The 16540-nt window shown below is 47.4% G+C and overlaps 1 protein-coding gene across 1 annotated transcript in view; it reads left to right on the forward strand.

The window, feature by feature from the left end:
- The first annotated feature begins 583 nt into the window (after nucleotides 1-583).
- VOPP1 (VOPP1 WW domain binding protein) overlaps nucleotides 584-16540 on the forward strand; it is a 62820-nt gene continuing 46863 nt past the window's right edge. The window contains exon 1 of the mRNA XM_059819088.1: nucleotides 584-634. Within this exon, the coding sequence (XP_059675071.1) occupies nucleotides 584-634 (51 nt within the window). The remainder of the gene's footprint in view (nucleotides 635-16540) is intronic.

Genomic DNA, 16540 nt, shown 5'->3' on the forward strand with positions numbered 1-16540 from the left:
AGGGTTGGGGCACCCACAGCTTCTCTGGGCAACCTGTCCCAGTGCCTCACCTCCCTCGTTGTAAAAACCTCCCCCGGCGTGGGGCCGAGGGGCAGGCCGCCACTCGCCCCTCGGAGCAGGGCAGGGGGGCGGTCAGCCCGCTCCCCCCACCCCTTGCCACCGCCCCTTCCCGGCCGGGCAGCGGCGCGGGGCGGTGCCGGGGCGGGCCGACTCCTCTCCCCGCCCTCAGCCGCGCCGGCGCCCGGCCTCTTTGTGCCGCCCGCCCGAGCACCGCGCTGCCCTCCGCCTCGCCTCGGCGCTGCCCGCCCGCTGAGGGGATCGAGGGTTCAGCCCGCCCCCGCCCTGCCGCGGGGCTTCCCCGTCTCCGCTTCACCCCGCCTCGTCCCTCTGCCCCCGGAGCGGGCTTCTCGCCGCCCCTTCCCCCGGGGCTGTCCGTCTGTCAGCCCTGCCCGCTGCCCGTCCGTGCCCGCCGCCCCCGGAGCTTCCCCCGCCGCCGGGGATGGCGCCGCTGACAGCGCCCGCGCTCGCCTGAGCCGGCCGGGGCGAGCCCGCCGCCGCCGCGGGAGGAGGAGGAAGAGGAGAGATGAACCGCTTCCAGCCCGGGGTCGCGCTGCTGCTCTCGCTGCTGTGGGAGGTGAGGTGGGCCGGGGCGGGGGGAGCGCGGCTCTGCCTGCCTCGGGCGGCTCCGACGGCCCCGGGGCGGCCGGTTCGCCCCGGGAGGGCGGCGGGGGGGATCTGCCGTCAGTCGCGACCTGGAGCTGCGCGGCCGGCGGAGGGGAAGCGGGCAGCCCGTACCCAGCCGGGGCGGGGTGTGTGTGGGTGCTACAGTATTTATTTTGGGGTTCATGCCCTTGCCGGAGCGGGCTTGGCCCCACCAGCTCCCGGGCGGTGCGCGTCGGGGAGCGGCGGTGCGGGGCCGGGCCGGGCCGGGCCAAACCCGGCTCTGCTGCCTCAGGAGGCTGCCGGGGTGCAGGAGGTACGGCTGTTCCGGCGATCTGGCTTGCTTTCCTTTCAACGCTTCCCTGCGGGAGCAGGGAAAGATTGTCTGTGGCGCTCTGGAGCGGAGTAACGCGGGACCTGTAGGTACAAGCTGTTGGAAGGTGGCTGCCCAAGGGGCGCGAAGCGTGCCCTTTTCAGGAAGGGTTAAATGGAAGGTGCGTCTTCTTATTTTTAAGTGTCCTTTCATGGACAAAATGTACATTGGGAGGTAGAGGTGCGGCGGCATCAGCTCCGGAGGAGCCGTGGAAGCACCGAGCAGCGTGGTTCAACTTCTCGGAAAGCCTCGGTAGCGCAGCTTTAGTAGTTACAACAAACAAGCGAACAGAAAAAAAATAATTAGCAGCTCACGTTAATTGGAGGGGGGATTTGTGCCACGCAGTTATGTCATGGGGCTGGGAAACCAGTTCCTTTTTTAGCAGGCGGATCCATAGACGTTTTTCTGGCGGCGCGCTGTCTCTTGGCCTTTGGTTTCACCTTGGGGTTGGGTTGGGGGCAGTCTGGGGGGCACTGGTGACCCCCACCGGGACATGTTCGTGGCGGGCACGCTGCCATGTGCGGCTCCCGGCATTGTGTTTGCCACCGCGCTCAAGTTGTCTCCAGGACATGTGCGGTGGCAGCGTGCTGGGGTGACTTCAGAAGCACCCGTGGGCTTCTCTTAGGTATGCCTTTACGTTTATAAAGCCCAGAGGCAGTCTAGCCGAAGGTGTCAGAGGGGTGGAGAGCTGTGTTGCCTTTCTGATGGAGCAGTTTAGACAGAAAATTAATTGTTTTTTTAAAAAACCAACATACCACCAAACCCATACGTGGAAACCAGAGTGCTGGCTATGTAATTACTGTTTTCAGTAATGGATATAATTCATGAAAATGATGTTTACTACATGTTTATGCCACCTACGTAGATGAACGATTTCTGGTATGTTGCCCACTATGTCATCCAGCATCGTCCCATTAAAACACTCGGATCAAAATCACCATTTAATGTAAATAAATGTAACTCTTTTCAAGTTAATTGGGCTGCGTCTCATTACCCCGGCTGTAAACTTGGCCCAGAGCCTGGCCCGCGATTGCTCCTTGACTCTGCAGAAGCTCTTCAGAAAGCACGAATGGCAAAATGTCGATTAAATGAAAGAGGCACTGGCATTTCCCAGAGGGAGTTTGTTCATCTGAGAGCGTGAAAGGCTTCGCCCCTCCAGGATCTGTTTGATTAGATGTCTCTGCTCTCTAACGCGTATTCCGCTGAAAAAGATCCTGCGTGCCTGAAAAAAGTAATTTGCATAAATCCTCTTTGGATGTAGCCCATGTTGCTGTTATTTAAGCTTTTATACTGGTTTTAACTGTGGGGTTTTTTTTCCCCCTTTGCTTTTAATTGAGAACGTTTGTTTTGCCACCTGGTTTTGTGGATTTTTGTTTCTTTTTTTGCGAATGCTTAGGATACCTTTTAAAATGAGATGCTATGTAAATAAGAAGTGTTACAAATTCTTTTAAGTTGTACTCTACAGGGGGGAAAAAAAGGCCCAGAAACAAAATGCTGAGGGTTTAAATAACTGAATCAGAGACAGCTGCTTGTTTAGAAGGTTTTTGGTATTTGAAACTTTTGCTGTCTTCTGCACTAACTTCCATACTGGCTATTATCTGAAATAGCATTGTTACAATTTTTTCAAATCTATTTGCAGCTTTGATGTGATCTTAGTTAATATTTAGCACAGTGCGAGCTGAGGAATATATTTTTCATTCAGCATTTTGCAAAAGGCTTTGACTGTTATCCAAATAAAGGGGGGGGGGGTGCAGGGAAGGCATTTAGCCCTTCAGAGCAATTTGCAGTAGTTTACTCACGTTTAAAGTTCTCCTTGCTTAAATTACCCAAACTACTTGTTGCAAGACATTGGTGTATTTTCTGTCCGTGTGCATCCGAAAACGCTATTTCTGGTTATATGGATGAGAGGAATATAAACTCCTTCACAAGTAAACATACATCCAATTCAAGGTGGGTGTGAGTTCGGATGCGGGGAATGCTTCTTTGTGGCTTTCAGGTTGAAGCCTAGTCAGTAACTGGCTGTGCCGCGCTCCCGTTGGGAAGTGATGGTTTGCTGTTCCTGATATAAAGGCAGGAGATGTAAAAGAGGGACTGAGGGGCAGGGGAAGGTGCCGGAGTGTGCTCGTGGGTAGTTTCATGAAGGCGACTGAAGGCATCGGTATCGAAGCAGGATTTAACACATAAGAAATTGTTCGCTTTCGATGCTAGGACGCCGTCCCTTTCTCTAGAAGAGCTTGAGATACGCTGATTACGGAAACGCCCAGAGCGCTGTGCTGGTAGGAAAGGGGGATTAATTCTGAGTTTTCTTGTTTGACAAAGGTTTTCCACCATAACCACAAAGACTTTCTTTATTTTCCTCCCATGATGGAAGAATAATCTCCAATCCCAGGACCCAGGAAACTCTGCTCTGAGAAGACCTTGCTGTTAAGGGAGAAAAGCCAAAGGTGCCGTGAGTTTTGCTCACAACTGAGTCATCGTTGAACGGTTTAACGCGTAAGCTAAAATGAGGAACTTCTAAGGTGGATAACTTGACAGGTAATCTTGGTTCTTGCAGGAAGAAATGAACACTGTCGAATCTTCATCCATCTGTCTTTTTCACATTAATTCGGCTGCTTGGAGGTAGCAGTGTGTTATTAACCTCAGTTGCCTGAAATACCCTTTGTCACCAGGAGCCTGGGTGTCTGATAGACCCGTAGTACTGGGCTGTATGATTTCAACATTCACGAATAGCCATTGGTCTCGCGCGCTAGTGCGGCTCGTGGTTCCACCGACAGGACTGCGTTTTGTCTCAGTTTTGTTTGAGTCGATGGCTCTCAAGTTTATGGAAAGCTTTGAGGAGGTCCATAAAGTGATGTCTGTTTGGGTTATATATCAAGATTTTCTGCTTTTATTTCATCAGACATCCCAAGGGCTTTGGCCATCTGAGCTTAAATGTGACTTTAATGAATAGCGTTGTCTTTGGGATGGTAAAAAATAAAACTAAACAAGCACCACACGCCCCCCCCTTTATGATGAAGTAAGATTATTTTCAGCCTGAATGAGGGCACCAGAGTACCTTGGTGTGGCTTACTTCTCAGACTGAGTGCTTGCTTTCTCTCCTGCAAGCTGTAGAAGTGCTGGGTGGAGGAGAGCTGGGTGGCTGAGGCTCAGCTCAAGGATGGGGAGGCTCAGCTCAAGGATGGGGAGGCTCAGCTCAAGGATGGGGAGGCTCAGCTCAAGGATGGGGAGGCTCAGCTCAAGGATGGGGAGGCTCAGCTCAAGGATGGGGAGGCTCAGCTCAAGGATGGGGAGGCTCAGCTCAGCTGTTTAAGCTGGGTAGAGGACCCTGCCTGTACTGCAGCGGTAATAAAGAAGGTGTTTTGTTGTTACTGCTGCTGAGTAGCTTGCTGGATAGCTTCAACTTCCAAAACGGTCGAATAATTTTAGGTGCCAAAGCTCCTGGTTGGCCGATATGGTGTGTCCAGAGGAACCTAGGAGCTAATGCAACTGCCTGAATATTTAAGTCAAGCTTTTTAGTGCTCTGTATTAAGGCAAGCTGATGCCTGTGGTAGTCGCTGTGGGTGGTGTGAGATGTGGGTGAGAATCCCACCACGAAGGCTATACAAAATTTATATCATCACTTTTGGAAATACTAGCATTGATATTTCTACACACTCAGTTTCTCATTACTAAAAATTATAATGTGGATGCTGATAGAAATACTGGTAATTGGATGGTTGGAAAAAAAGCAATCAGTATAGTCCTCCTCTTGTTAATTTGTCAGATGAAAGATACTACAAAAAGAGTCAAGTGCCTTTTTTTAAAAGAACAAAAGAATGGACGTGTCATATGAACAGCAAAATGTGTTATCTTGAAATAAAATTCAAACACTCCTGACAGTCTGTCATACAAGATTTATTTAAATAAAAGCAGAGTTGGCTAGCTGCTTCCCACTTGGGTAACTGCTGTGTGGAGCTTTTTAATATTATTTTTGTAAGTGGACTTCAACAGGACGGATTTTAGCAAATAAGATGAACTTAAAATCTCTTCAAAGCTGAAGAAAGTTTTTTCATTTTTTACCCTTGTACAAGCACATTAAGATGGGCAACGTTTTGAACATAGTAGGCACAGGTGGAGTTCAAGAAGTTATGAGGATTATGGGTGTCCCCCCCGCCCCAGTTCCTGGTACTTTTTTCTATCTATTAACTGCCAAGGTTTCCTTTATGTACAAATTACAGGAACATATGTACCCTTGAGTGTACGAAGGTGCATGCACCCCAGGGTTGTTGTCTCTATGATGTCCCTCTCTGTGGAAGCCCACTGATGCTGTCCTATTGACATTTTAACTCTTTGGGTATTGTGTCAGTGGGTAGTGGGAGGAATAATCCTGTCCGAACTGATGGGGAAAAGTCTATCCCAAAAATTCTGCAAGGGAGTTGTTAGTGTAGGTGTGTCCACTAACCCTCTCCTGCTTGTTAGTTTTAGTTATGTAGGGGCTTAAACAATTTTTGGTGTTTTTTTTTTTTCCTTATCCTCCTGCAGCCGGTTGGAAAGCAGCTAGTGCATTGCTGAGTGAAGGCAGGAAAGAGCTTACTTATGATTTACAGTTTGGGTATCCAAGTGGTGCTGGCAAGTCTTCCCTGCCTCTTGACAGCAGCGAGATGGGCTGTGATTTCCAGGCAGGAGGACTGAGCTCGCACACTTTTTCTCACTTTGCTCCTGCTGAGGAGGAGACGGATTCGTGTTCGCCGTGGGAAGGGAAAGGTGGCCGAGTGCCGTTTGCATCCTCTAAGGGGATAGCAAACAGCTATGCACTGGGTTTTTTGGGGCTTTTTTTTTTAATCAGAAAAAGCATCTATAAAACCTGATTATATTTTTTTACAGCAGTCAAAAATGTTTAGCACCTTCCATTATGCTTTCTCTATAAAATAGAAGTCCTCTGACTCTCTTTTCACAGAATCACAAAGGCTGGAAAAGACGTGTAAGATGATCAAGTCCAACCATCAACCCAACACCACCATGCCCACTAAACCATGTCCCTCAATGCCACGGCCTTGAACACCTCCAGGGATGGGGACTCCACCACCTCCCTGGGCAGCCTGTTCCAGTGCTTCACCACTCTCTCAGTAAAGACATTTTTCCTAATAACCAGCCTGAACCTGCCCTGGTGCAACTTGAGGCCATTTCCTCTCATTCTATCGCTAGTTACATGGGAGAGGAGACCAACATCCACCTCTCTGCAACCCCCTTTCAGGTAATTGTAGAGAGTGATAAGGTCTCCCCTCAGCCTCGTGTTCTCCAGACTGAACAACCCCAGCTCCCTCAGCCGCTCCTCATCAGACTTGTGCTCCAGACCCCTCACCAGCTTCGTCGCCCTTCTCTGGACACGCTCCAGCAGCTCAATGTCCTTTTATCTTGGTACTTCCCATGCAGCTAATGCAGGTGTCTGGAAGGATGTCTTAAACTTGACCAAAGCAAGCCTTTAGACTTCAGCTGCTTTTTGCAAGTGGATTTAGCTAAAATCAGTGATAAAAGTCTCAATGGAAACCGTCTTTGGTTTGATGCAACTTTATTTTTGGTTTACTCCACTAGGAAGAGGCTTAGGAGAACTGGAATGAGTGTGTCCACATACAGGTTTGCTCTGCTCAACTGTGTAGGCTGAGTTTACAGGTATGAACAGATTAATGCCTGAGCTTCTGCTACAGAATTTAAAATTAAAAGTTCTTATTTCTTGCTGAGACAAGGTGGCTACCAATGTACTTCAAATCTATTGTGACATAAAGTAAAATCCATATAAATAAAAAAAAAATTACAGAAAGGTAGTATTTTTGAATTTTTAAAACTAATTTTTGAAGACGCTGCACTGCTTTGTATGCTCAGCAATGCAGCTGTTTCCACGGTTTTTGTGTTTTGCTGAAGGCTTTGTTGAAATCCTGTTAGGGTTTATTATGGGAAATAGAAACTTTCTTCTGACTAGCACGAGGCAAAGCCTTTCTAAAATGTTTTTTTTTTTTTCTTTGCTCGAATAGTGCCTTTTGGGCAATGAATCTTAGGTCTGTCTGAAAGCTGGAGACACAGCCTGGGATCATGGGCATTGAACAGCACTTCCAAGACGAGGGAAAGATAAGGTCTTAAATAGTGGATATTATCACTTCCCTGAGATCAGTAAGGTAATACATGAGATGAAATACCATGCCTGGTATTTTGAGGGAGCATGAGAGGGGAGTCTGTGTTTGTTGAATGCTTTCTTTTTTTTCTTCTATTTTTCTTTTCTTTTTGAGAACAATGTATCTTGACAGGTTTCTCACATATTAAGTGGAAAAGTTTTCACTGCTGAGTTAAAAATGTCTTTCTTCTCAAGTGTGTCTTCGGCTTCACACTAAATAGGTGTTAACTTAACCCGTGTTTTAAATAACTCAACTAAAAATCTCTTCCTCTTTCTCAATGACTCAGCTTTCAGTCTGGTACATTTCTAGAAGGAAAGGAATTAGCAAGAAGTGGTTTCTAAGCTGTGTCTGATCAATGCAGGGGTGGGCTGTTGCTGGCAAGGGTGGTCCCTAACCCCTCGTTCTGCTGGCTGTGTGCTCCCGCAGGTCTAGTGACCGTGCGGCTGGAGGAATCGGATCAAGCTGCTGACACTGTGGAAGACTAAGCCACCAAGAAGAGAATGGGGAAAAAATTGAGATGGAATAGTTTTCCATTGGTTCAGCAGGGGTTTGCGCAGTGGTAGCATCATGAAACTTGCTGCAAGGGAGGAGAGGGAATGTATGGCTTGGAGCCCATTTTGGTAGCATGTTAGATGTCTCCTAATGGGAGTTACAGGACAGACAATACTGCATTTGTAACAAAGAAAATCCTACAGACCTTTTCCATGCAATGCTAGAAGGGAAAACTAGTCGAGTCTGTTTCTTGTTTTCCCCTCAAAGATGCTGTTAGATAAGACTAACTTCTCCAGATGGTGTCCTGTTGTTTTCCCACATCACTTGCCAAGTGTCTGTCAGAGCAGAAGTTCTCAACCTGGAGCTAATGACCTCCCCAGCCTTTCCCCTCTGTGGGGCAGGAGAGGGTTGTGGCTGGAGACCGTACCCTCAGGGAAGGTCCATCGTCCTCGAGTCCAGCTGGTGGGTAACTGAACACAGCAGTCCTCCAGCGCACCATTCCCTCTGTGTCTCTCATCTGGAGGTCTGAAAAAAACCCCAAACCCCACCTTGGCTGCATCCCTTTCATTGGAAGTGACCATGAAGTGATCTGCGCCTTAGGTTGAAAGTTCAATGACGGTGGAAAGTGGCCGTTTTCAGAGGGCGCTAAAGCAGGGCAGTGGGAGCATGCCCTGATTCCAGCCCGGGCTGCACTCGAGCCCTCTGTAAGCAGCTTGTTCCTTTCCTGCCAGAGTAGGAATGACAATGTGCCAGTCGGCTTGGTCTCCTGCCTCTGATGTTGGTGGGCATCATGCAACTAAATAGCTGGCAACAGTTTTGAGGGTGGATCCTTGCTTCTCAGGTCTTGTGCTGGTGGAATTAGAGGTGAGGATCGTGGACCCAAGTGTGCAGCCCATACTTGTACAAATCTGTGTTCCCAATACACTAAGTTAAGGCAAGTACATTTAATATATTTTTATGCCTTTCTAGTTACATGCCTTCCAGTCTGTTTGGATCCTTCCTCAGAGGAGGAAGAACCAGAGAACACTGAAATGAACTTAATATGAGAGGAACGTGAGCATGTGGGAGGGTGGCAGGGGTCTCATTGACGGCAGACCGAAGACCACAGGCAGCATGTGTTTCAAGAGCCTTGCATTTGATGTGAGAAGAGTATCTTATTGCATGTTCATCTTCTTGGGGCTCAATGGCACTGCCACCCAAGGGAGGGTGATGCTTTTGTAGACGTACTCTGCTTAGCTTGGTGTTGGCAGCAGTGTAGTTGCAGTGACAGACTTATGCAACCATGGGGTTAAGAGCTGGTAGTGCGCCTGTGATCTAGAAGGTTTAGTCTTCAAGAAATTAGGAGCTCTGTCAGGAATGTATACTAGCAAAAAAAATGCCAATGGCTGTAGTAGCAAAGGCAGGCTTGCTTTAAGTTGCTGCAAACTTGTTTTCTTGCTGGCACAGTTACGTCTTTTTCCGCACCTGATGGACGTAGGTAGGCCAACGAAATTCTCCTGTGTGTCCTGGCCTGAGTCTGTATTGCTCCCTTTCTGAACAGAGACACACCTTGCCTAACCAGAGAAGTTTAGTTGTTTATACCACGCTGGTTTTGGTACAATCTGTATAGTGTTGACACAACAGATTGATATGAAAGTGCTTGTACTGCGCAGTGACTCCTGTTTGGGCATGACGATACGATAACAGACAGTGTAGCGGGCTTTACCTGGGGAATTGCCCAGGTGTAACTCAGTGTTTCGTTTCTCCCAGTTTTATTAAATCTCGTCACTGAAGCAGATGGAAAACCTGTTAAGGTGGCAAATTCCTTTCTGCTTTCCCCGCAATATCCCTGTAAACGCGGAAAGTCGGTGCAGGCGCTTCTCGCTATGGCGGGTGACTGTACGCGTGCTTCAGCTCTTAGTGCAAGAACCAGGCAAGGATGAGTCAAGCGAGTGTTTTCTTTCATTTCTGCTCCTTGGGGGGAAAAAATGTATTGCTCATCGCTACGGATAATTATCTTAATACTGGTGTAAGTGAGATCCAGGAATTCACTGCTGGCTCTCTTACAGCGTGAGTTTCCAGCTCAGGGCCCTACTTCCCTACTGCATTTGGAGCAGTGGGTCCAACCTGGTACAGGAAGGGTAACGGGTGTAAAAGTTCACCTTCATTTGTTCAAATGCCATTAAGTTTGGCAGGATTTCAGTCCAAAACAGAGGAGGAAACCTTCCTCTCTGAAAATGCTGCTTTCAAATGGTCAGCCAGTTGTCTAGCGTAAAAAAAAAAACAAAAAAGGAGCGGGGGAGGGCTGTGTGAGAAGTCTTAAATCTACTTTTACATCATTTGCTTTTCTTTTTAAGGCTGACATGAGCTGCTCCTATCTTGAGTGCTGTCTTGTCTGTCCCAAAGAAACATCCCTAACAAGAATCAGTATTTTCAATGGTTTGAGCAGCAATAGTGCTGAGGATGCCTGCCGGTCCCGAGCTATCGGCAGTGCTGTCACAACAGGCACTAACGTGTATCAGTGGGGTTCTGCGTGAGGGACCAGCAAAACTCTGATCTGCTTTTTGACTAAGGCAACTAGCATCCCCCGGCTGTCATACAGAAGTAATAATAGCGTACGGGATTAAACCTCTTCAGAACTGGGTCATCCCGTGGCTTCAGATAGTGTAAGATAACATGAAGCTGCTTCGTTATTTTTTTTCTATAGCTGACACGATAGTAGTCTCTATTCTCAAACTCGTGCATGTGTGTCCCCGCATAAAGCGTATCATGCCACACTAAGGCAGGGGGTTTGCCTGCGTATTGCTTGGGATGACCTGAATTTCTAGGGAAACTAGGGAGCAGAGGAGGCAATAAGTGCCAAATAATGGCCAAATACTACCAGTTGCGTAACCCTGAGCAAAAGCTAAGGCACATGCCTTTGGATTTGAGTGTCATTCAGAAGAGTTGAATTGAGATCAAAGTCGTCATTTTGTTCTGTCTTCCATGTCTTTGATATTTACAGAACCAGGACTTGGGTTTTTAGCAGTGTTAATGCCTTGTTGTTGAGGGGCTTCACAGTTTTGGGGTTTTTCCCTTAATGGCAGTAGCATGCAGCTAGCTGAGCTTAACGCTAAACTCGCAGCGTGGTAATGGAAAAGTGTCCCAGGATTTGCAGGTGATCGGCAGATCTCAGAGGTTGTATTTTCTGAAATCCAGGACTTAAGCTGTGCTTCTCACTTACTGCAGGTAACACTTTTGATGCTGGCTTATTAAAGCACTGGGTGAACGTTAGTAAATTGGGTCTTGTTATACCCTGTAGCTGCCAATTGTCTGCATAGATGTCCCCAGTGTTCCTAGAAGGCATCGGATGAGATCCTGAAAATGCTCTAGGAGATGCATTGGGGTATGCCCAAAGTCTTCCAGCGGGTGAAATTTCCTGGAGTGGCTACGCTGGCCCACGCTGCCAGCTCCCCTGTGTGCACGCCCATCGTGAGGTTCCCTGCGGGAACCCATTTTGGTTGCAGCTTCCCCAGCTTTCCCTGTGCATGGAAACCACGGGCATGGCTATGGCGCAATGCCAGGGGCATTTGGATTAAGCTTGTTTTAATTCTATAGTAATCTTGACCTCCTATTTTTATTAAATCCCTAATCCTGGGCCCCTTCCAAAGCCCATTAAAAGTCAATGGAGACATCCCACTTGCTTCTAGCGAGGGCTGGGTCAGGCTGCTGGGAGTGCCCTGGGCACCTTTGACTTTGGCATCTCAACCAGCTTGAGGTGCGGGCGATCTCTGCTCTGTGCATCTTCTGGAGCACCGCAGGCAGGGATGCTTGTGCCTTCCCCAGGCCGAAGGCAGATGTTTATACACCATTGCTTCTGAAAGGCTTGATTGCCCTGAGTTGGCTCTTGCTGTTGCTCATCCGTGCACCTGCGGTAGCCAGCACATCTGCCCGCGGTGCTGCTGGTGCGGCTTTCCTCGGGGAAGGAGCTACTTCAGCCAGCCACAGTCGCCCTCCGTGTTGCATAAGGAGGAGAGCATCATAGTGATTATATAAAAGAGATTATGTAACCGGGTAATTTGGTAATCGCCTCTCCGGTGAATGCTAAGAATAGCTTGCGAATATGCATTTATTTCAGTGATAGCCATCCACAGCAATTAAGTGGTGGAAACTGCGGGTGCCGGGCCATGGCGTGGGGTGAAATACTTGGCACCTGATGTGTGTGTGTTTGCACTGAGGCTCCCCAGCTCTGCGAGGCACATCAGCTCCTGTTCCCCTTGCCCCATAGCGTGGTGTGACCTGCTGCGCAGGTGTGGTGAAGGTGTAAAGCTGCTCTGACTCTAAGTTGTCTTGGGTCTTGATGAACCTGTGCTAGCTGTTGGTGGCATCCTTATGACAGCACACAATGCGTAGGCAGAGCAGATGATGGAGGAGAAAACACATGTTGCTTCTCTGTGAATTTGGGCCATTTCTGCTTTCTCTTGCTTCCCAGAGTATCTTTTTTGTGCTTAAGTTGCCACTACCGCCCATTGAGGTATCTTGGGGGATGCCGGACAATTTCCAGGGTTGGACAATTTCCAGGATCCTAGTGAGAAGCAAGGAGACTCCTGGGCTGCTTTGAGACGACTGAGAAGACCACGTGTGCTTCAGTCCAGCTCCTACCTGTGTCTTTGCTCGTGGGTTTACCCCTTGCTTGCAGAGGGCAAGGTGACTCATGAAAAAATCAGATGGAGCCAAAGCCAGCGAAAGCTCCCATAGTGCTGACTGAAGTCTTCAGGGAGGGATGGGGGAGGAGATGGGTGCCGTTCCTTGCAGTCTCTTAGCCCGGAGAAGGTGGTGCAGGGGTGAGCTAAGGATAGCTTGGGAGAAGGCAGGAAGGGGGCGAGAGGCTGCAGCAAGCAAAAGTAGCTCTCTGGGCGCCGGTGATTCATCTGGGAACATCAATCCTGGCTCTGAAAATGTTCCCGCAGTTCTCAGCTCGACTGCTGGAGTCTGAGCAGCTGCTGCAGGGTTTTTTTGTGTTGTTTTTTTTTTTTTTCTCATTTCCCCTGTTCTTGGTGTTGTGTGTTCTTTTCTTTCCCCACCTTGTACACTGTCCTGATAGTATAGCTGTCACCTTTTCTTGTCGCTCCAGTCACATCATCTTCTCTACCTTGAATTGCTTTATTGGCTCCTGATCTCTTGCTGCCTGAAGCTCAAGCAGTTTAACCTTCTCTTCAAGCTGCCACATAATCCTCTCTCCACCTACAGCTCTCACCTTGTTTCCTCCTTCTCCTGGCCTTGCTCTGGACCGTCATTCTACTCCTCTTGGTCAAGGGTGGCTTTCTTCTCTCTTTGCACGTTACTGATTTCATGATTAGCAGAGGTGCAATTTGCAATGGTTTCCAATTCCTTGGCTGCTGAGTCCCCACTCTCTTTTTAAAAGGCTTTATCTTTCTGTGTGTTTCCCTCTTCTCTTTCTTTTCTGAGCTTTCTTCAATCCTGTCTACCATTCAGCCCTGGCACATCCACTTCCCGCACGGACTTGGCCTCTGCCATCGTTTCTTTACTCTCCCCTGTTTGCAGAGGTCTGTTCTTGAGCCTGTACCATCTGCACTTAGAAGTGCCCTGTAAATCCATTTCTCATGTGTTGCAATTAAATGTTTGATACAGATAAAAAAATATATTTTTTCATAAAAACATACTGCTTTTTACTTGAAAGAAATACAGATTTCCATCCTGTCCCTTTTGCCTGAATATGTTTCTTTGCATTTTTTTCCTTTTTGTATGTTAGGATAAAGATTTGAGGGTTCAGCTTGCTGCTTCTCCCTAGAATTCCCTTTGCAGCATGGGTGACCCTTCGTTACAGCGAGCTGCCCTGTGTACAGACCCTTTCTCCTTCGTATTTATGCCCCCTCTTTTTAGTAGGGTATCAACCCTGGAATATGCTGCTGTTGCTGTCAGGGCAAAGGATTATTAGAGGAACGTTTTTAATAAACATATGGCTGTTGTATAATGTAGATGGAATGCAGGCAGAGGAGACTGTGCGTGCAGCTGGTAAGCTTTCTGTAAACTGCAGAGAACATGGGCAGGCACAGGCCAGGGGTAATACGAAATTGTTATGACACCATGTAAATTCTCAGGTGTTTAATGGACTTACTTTCCAGTCTCAAACTACACGTCTGGAAAAAGATGCGAGTTAAGTTGAGAGTTTTTGTGCAAAGGCATGTAAGGATGTGTGAGAGCTGTTGTGGGAGCTGCTGTAACGTGAAAACTGTTTAATTTGCAGCTGTGCAGATACAATAAGAATAATCCTAATGGGACTGATAGGCAAGTGTGAAGTAGGGAAAAGAGAAGGAAGACCAAATTAATCTACTATATTAACTTGTTAAAACCAGTGAAACTGAAATGGTGCCTCATTTACATCAACGTTAATGAGAGGCATGTCTGTAAGCTCCTGCCTAGGATCAAAGGAAAACATTATTTCTTAGTTTTGGATGGATAGGAGGGCTGGAGGTATATAAATATGGTGTAAACAGGTATAAGGGCAGGTTTCAGATCTGGAGCAGAGACGCTGTACAAGATTTTGCTTTACTTTTGTCTATGTTGCCAATATTGGATACAGCATGTATAATCTGATTAATTTTAGTAGGGGTATATATTCTTCTATGTTCTGGGACCCCCAGATGCAGGCTTTGATAATGCGGGTTGCTAGTCCATGGCAGAACCCCTGGGGTTCAGCTGGAATGTACCAGTTGTATTGGAGTTGGTGGCAGCACTCTCACTGGTGGGGAAGAGGGTAATGGGTTACGTGTTTTGGAGTTTTAACTCTGATCCTAATCAGGGATTTGCTCCCTTCCAAGAAAATAGGCTATAAAGATATTAAATTTCTTACGAAGGTTCAAGTTCAGTTAAGTAGATTTTCAAAAGCAAATCTGACGGAGGAAAAAAAATGAGCAGCGTCTGCAAATGTCCCACTGTCTGGAAGTGCCTGATGGAGCCAAATTAATAACTTTTAAGAAGTCTCCTTTTGAAACATTCCTGTAGCAAGCTTTCAAAAAAGATCTAGCGCGGCTTGGAAGCGGGGACCCCTTGTAAAAAGGCTTTCCTTCAAGCGAGAACATTTAAACACGATGTGAAGCAAGATTACGAAGGGACAATTAATACTGGGTTTCCTGATACCGCCTAGAGAAAGCTCGGCAGCCTTATTCACAGCGGTAGGAATGGTACTTGTAATTTCATTGTCAGCATTGGCAGGTGTTATTCTAGCACTGCTAACGACTCCCTGGACATCTCCTCGAAGGGGGCCGCCTCGCTCCTAAGGATTGTAAACACGTGGCTCTTGAGGAAGAACTGAGACCTGACTGTGAAGCCATCCGCATGAACAAATGACTCTTCCAAGGTGTTTGATCTCCCTGTCTACACAGGCTTGCCAGATTTGTCTGGACTTGGCCCTCCCTCAGCCCGGCAGGTGTTTTTTTGCAGCCAGTCAATGGCAGGGATGTGCCACCTTTGCACCTGGGAGCTGTGCGTGTGTCAGCTTGGCACAGAAGTGCCTGCGGAGCCAGCGTAATGGTTACAGCCGGCGGGGCTGGCGTCCTGCCGCTGTGCCGTGTAGAGCTTCTGTCTGCAGGGTGTACCAGGACCTGCAGGGACAGAGGCGGTGCTCGTGCCCAGATGCTTTTTCTTAGGACACGCACTGAAGGCGGCAAAACTAAATCATGGACCTGACTTTAATACCTGTCTCTTTAACTGCCAAAAAAAAAGAAAGATCACCGTTCTTTTCTCCTTCAGTGCTGTACGTTGTGCTGGAGGAGCAACTCTTTCTTAATGATGTCTTAGACTTTGATATCTGCTGTATTCATGGTAACGTTAGGCTTCTCCAAACATCCATCTTCCAAATTAGATTAAAGCTCTTTGTACGTTTACAGTATTTCTTCATGCTTTATTCAAACACAAGTAATTAAATAAAGAACAAATCGGGCTGTTATGCTTCAGAAGTCTGACAGTTAGTGCTTAGATTTTTATGGAAGACCAGACTTTTTCAATTATTTGTAATGACAATAAGTGTGCTTGTCTGGCACCTCGCACAGAAGGATTTCATAGCACTTAAGAAACGTGAAATATGCCGTAGCATGTTCCCGTCATGTCCAGGCCAGATGCATAGCCATTGTACAGATGGGTAAGTAAGTGGGCAGAAAGTGTCACGCACAGTGTCAGTGGCAGAATTGGAGGCTTAACATTTCTGCCTCCTGGTTTCCCAGTCCCATGCAGTGCAAGGAAACTGCTTTGACTTCACAGTAAACACTTGCTTTGGCTTAGGTAAGCGCATGCTTTGCAACAAGCCCTTCCTTTTCATGGACATCTAAACATGGGCGTTTTTGGAAGTCCCTCGATTGACATCTTGTAGATGGGATGAATCCATCCAAGCATGTGAATGGTCTGGAAGAAAATTTCTTGGATTGAGAATCCTCTCCTTGTGGAATTATCAAATTGTCACCCTAATGTTTGTTCAGTGCATCCTGTTAGTAGTGAATCTGAGATCAATAGATAGATCCAGGCTCTTATTCTATATCCATCTTTATCCAAGTCTTTTGATTTATGCATTTGGACAATTACCACTGAGCTATACTCTATTGGGGTTGTATACTTGACTTAATGACTTTCTGTTGATCTAATTAGCCTCAGACTGTTAGTGATGGCAATATTTATTTGAGTAGAATATGAACTAACAAAAGTCTTCACCTGCATCCCACCTCTTTGGATAGCTGAGTAAATCTGTTTAGCTTACTGTTGTCTTTTTAGTGCTGCGTCCACACGCACTGAAATACCCCAAGAACTAACGCTTGGGTTTGAGGTTTTCTGGGTTTTTTTGCTTTTAATTAATCATTCACTGAAAAATACAGTCCTAGGACAGTCTAAAGTTTTTTGC

This window comes from Gavia stellata, chromosome 6 (genome assembly GCF_030936135.1).
Source record: "Gavia stellata isolate bGavSte3 chromosome 6, bGavSte3.hap2, whole genome shotgun sequence".
NCBI lineage: Eukaryota > Metazoa > Chordata > Aves > Gaviiformes > Gaviidae > Gavia > Gavia stellata.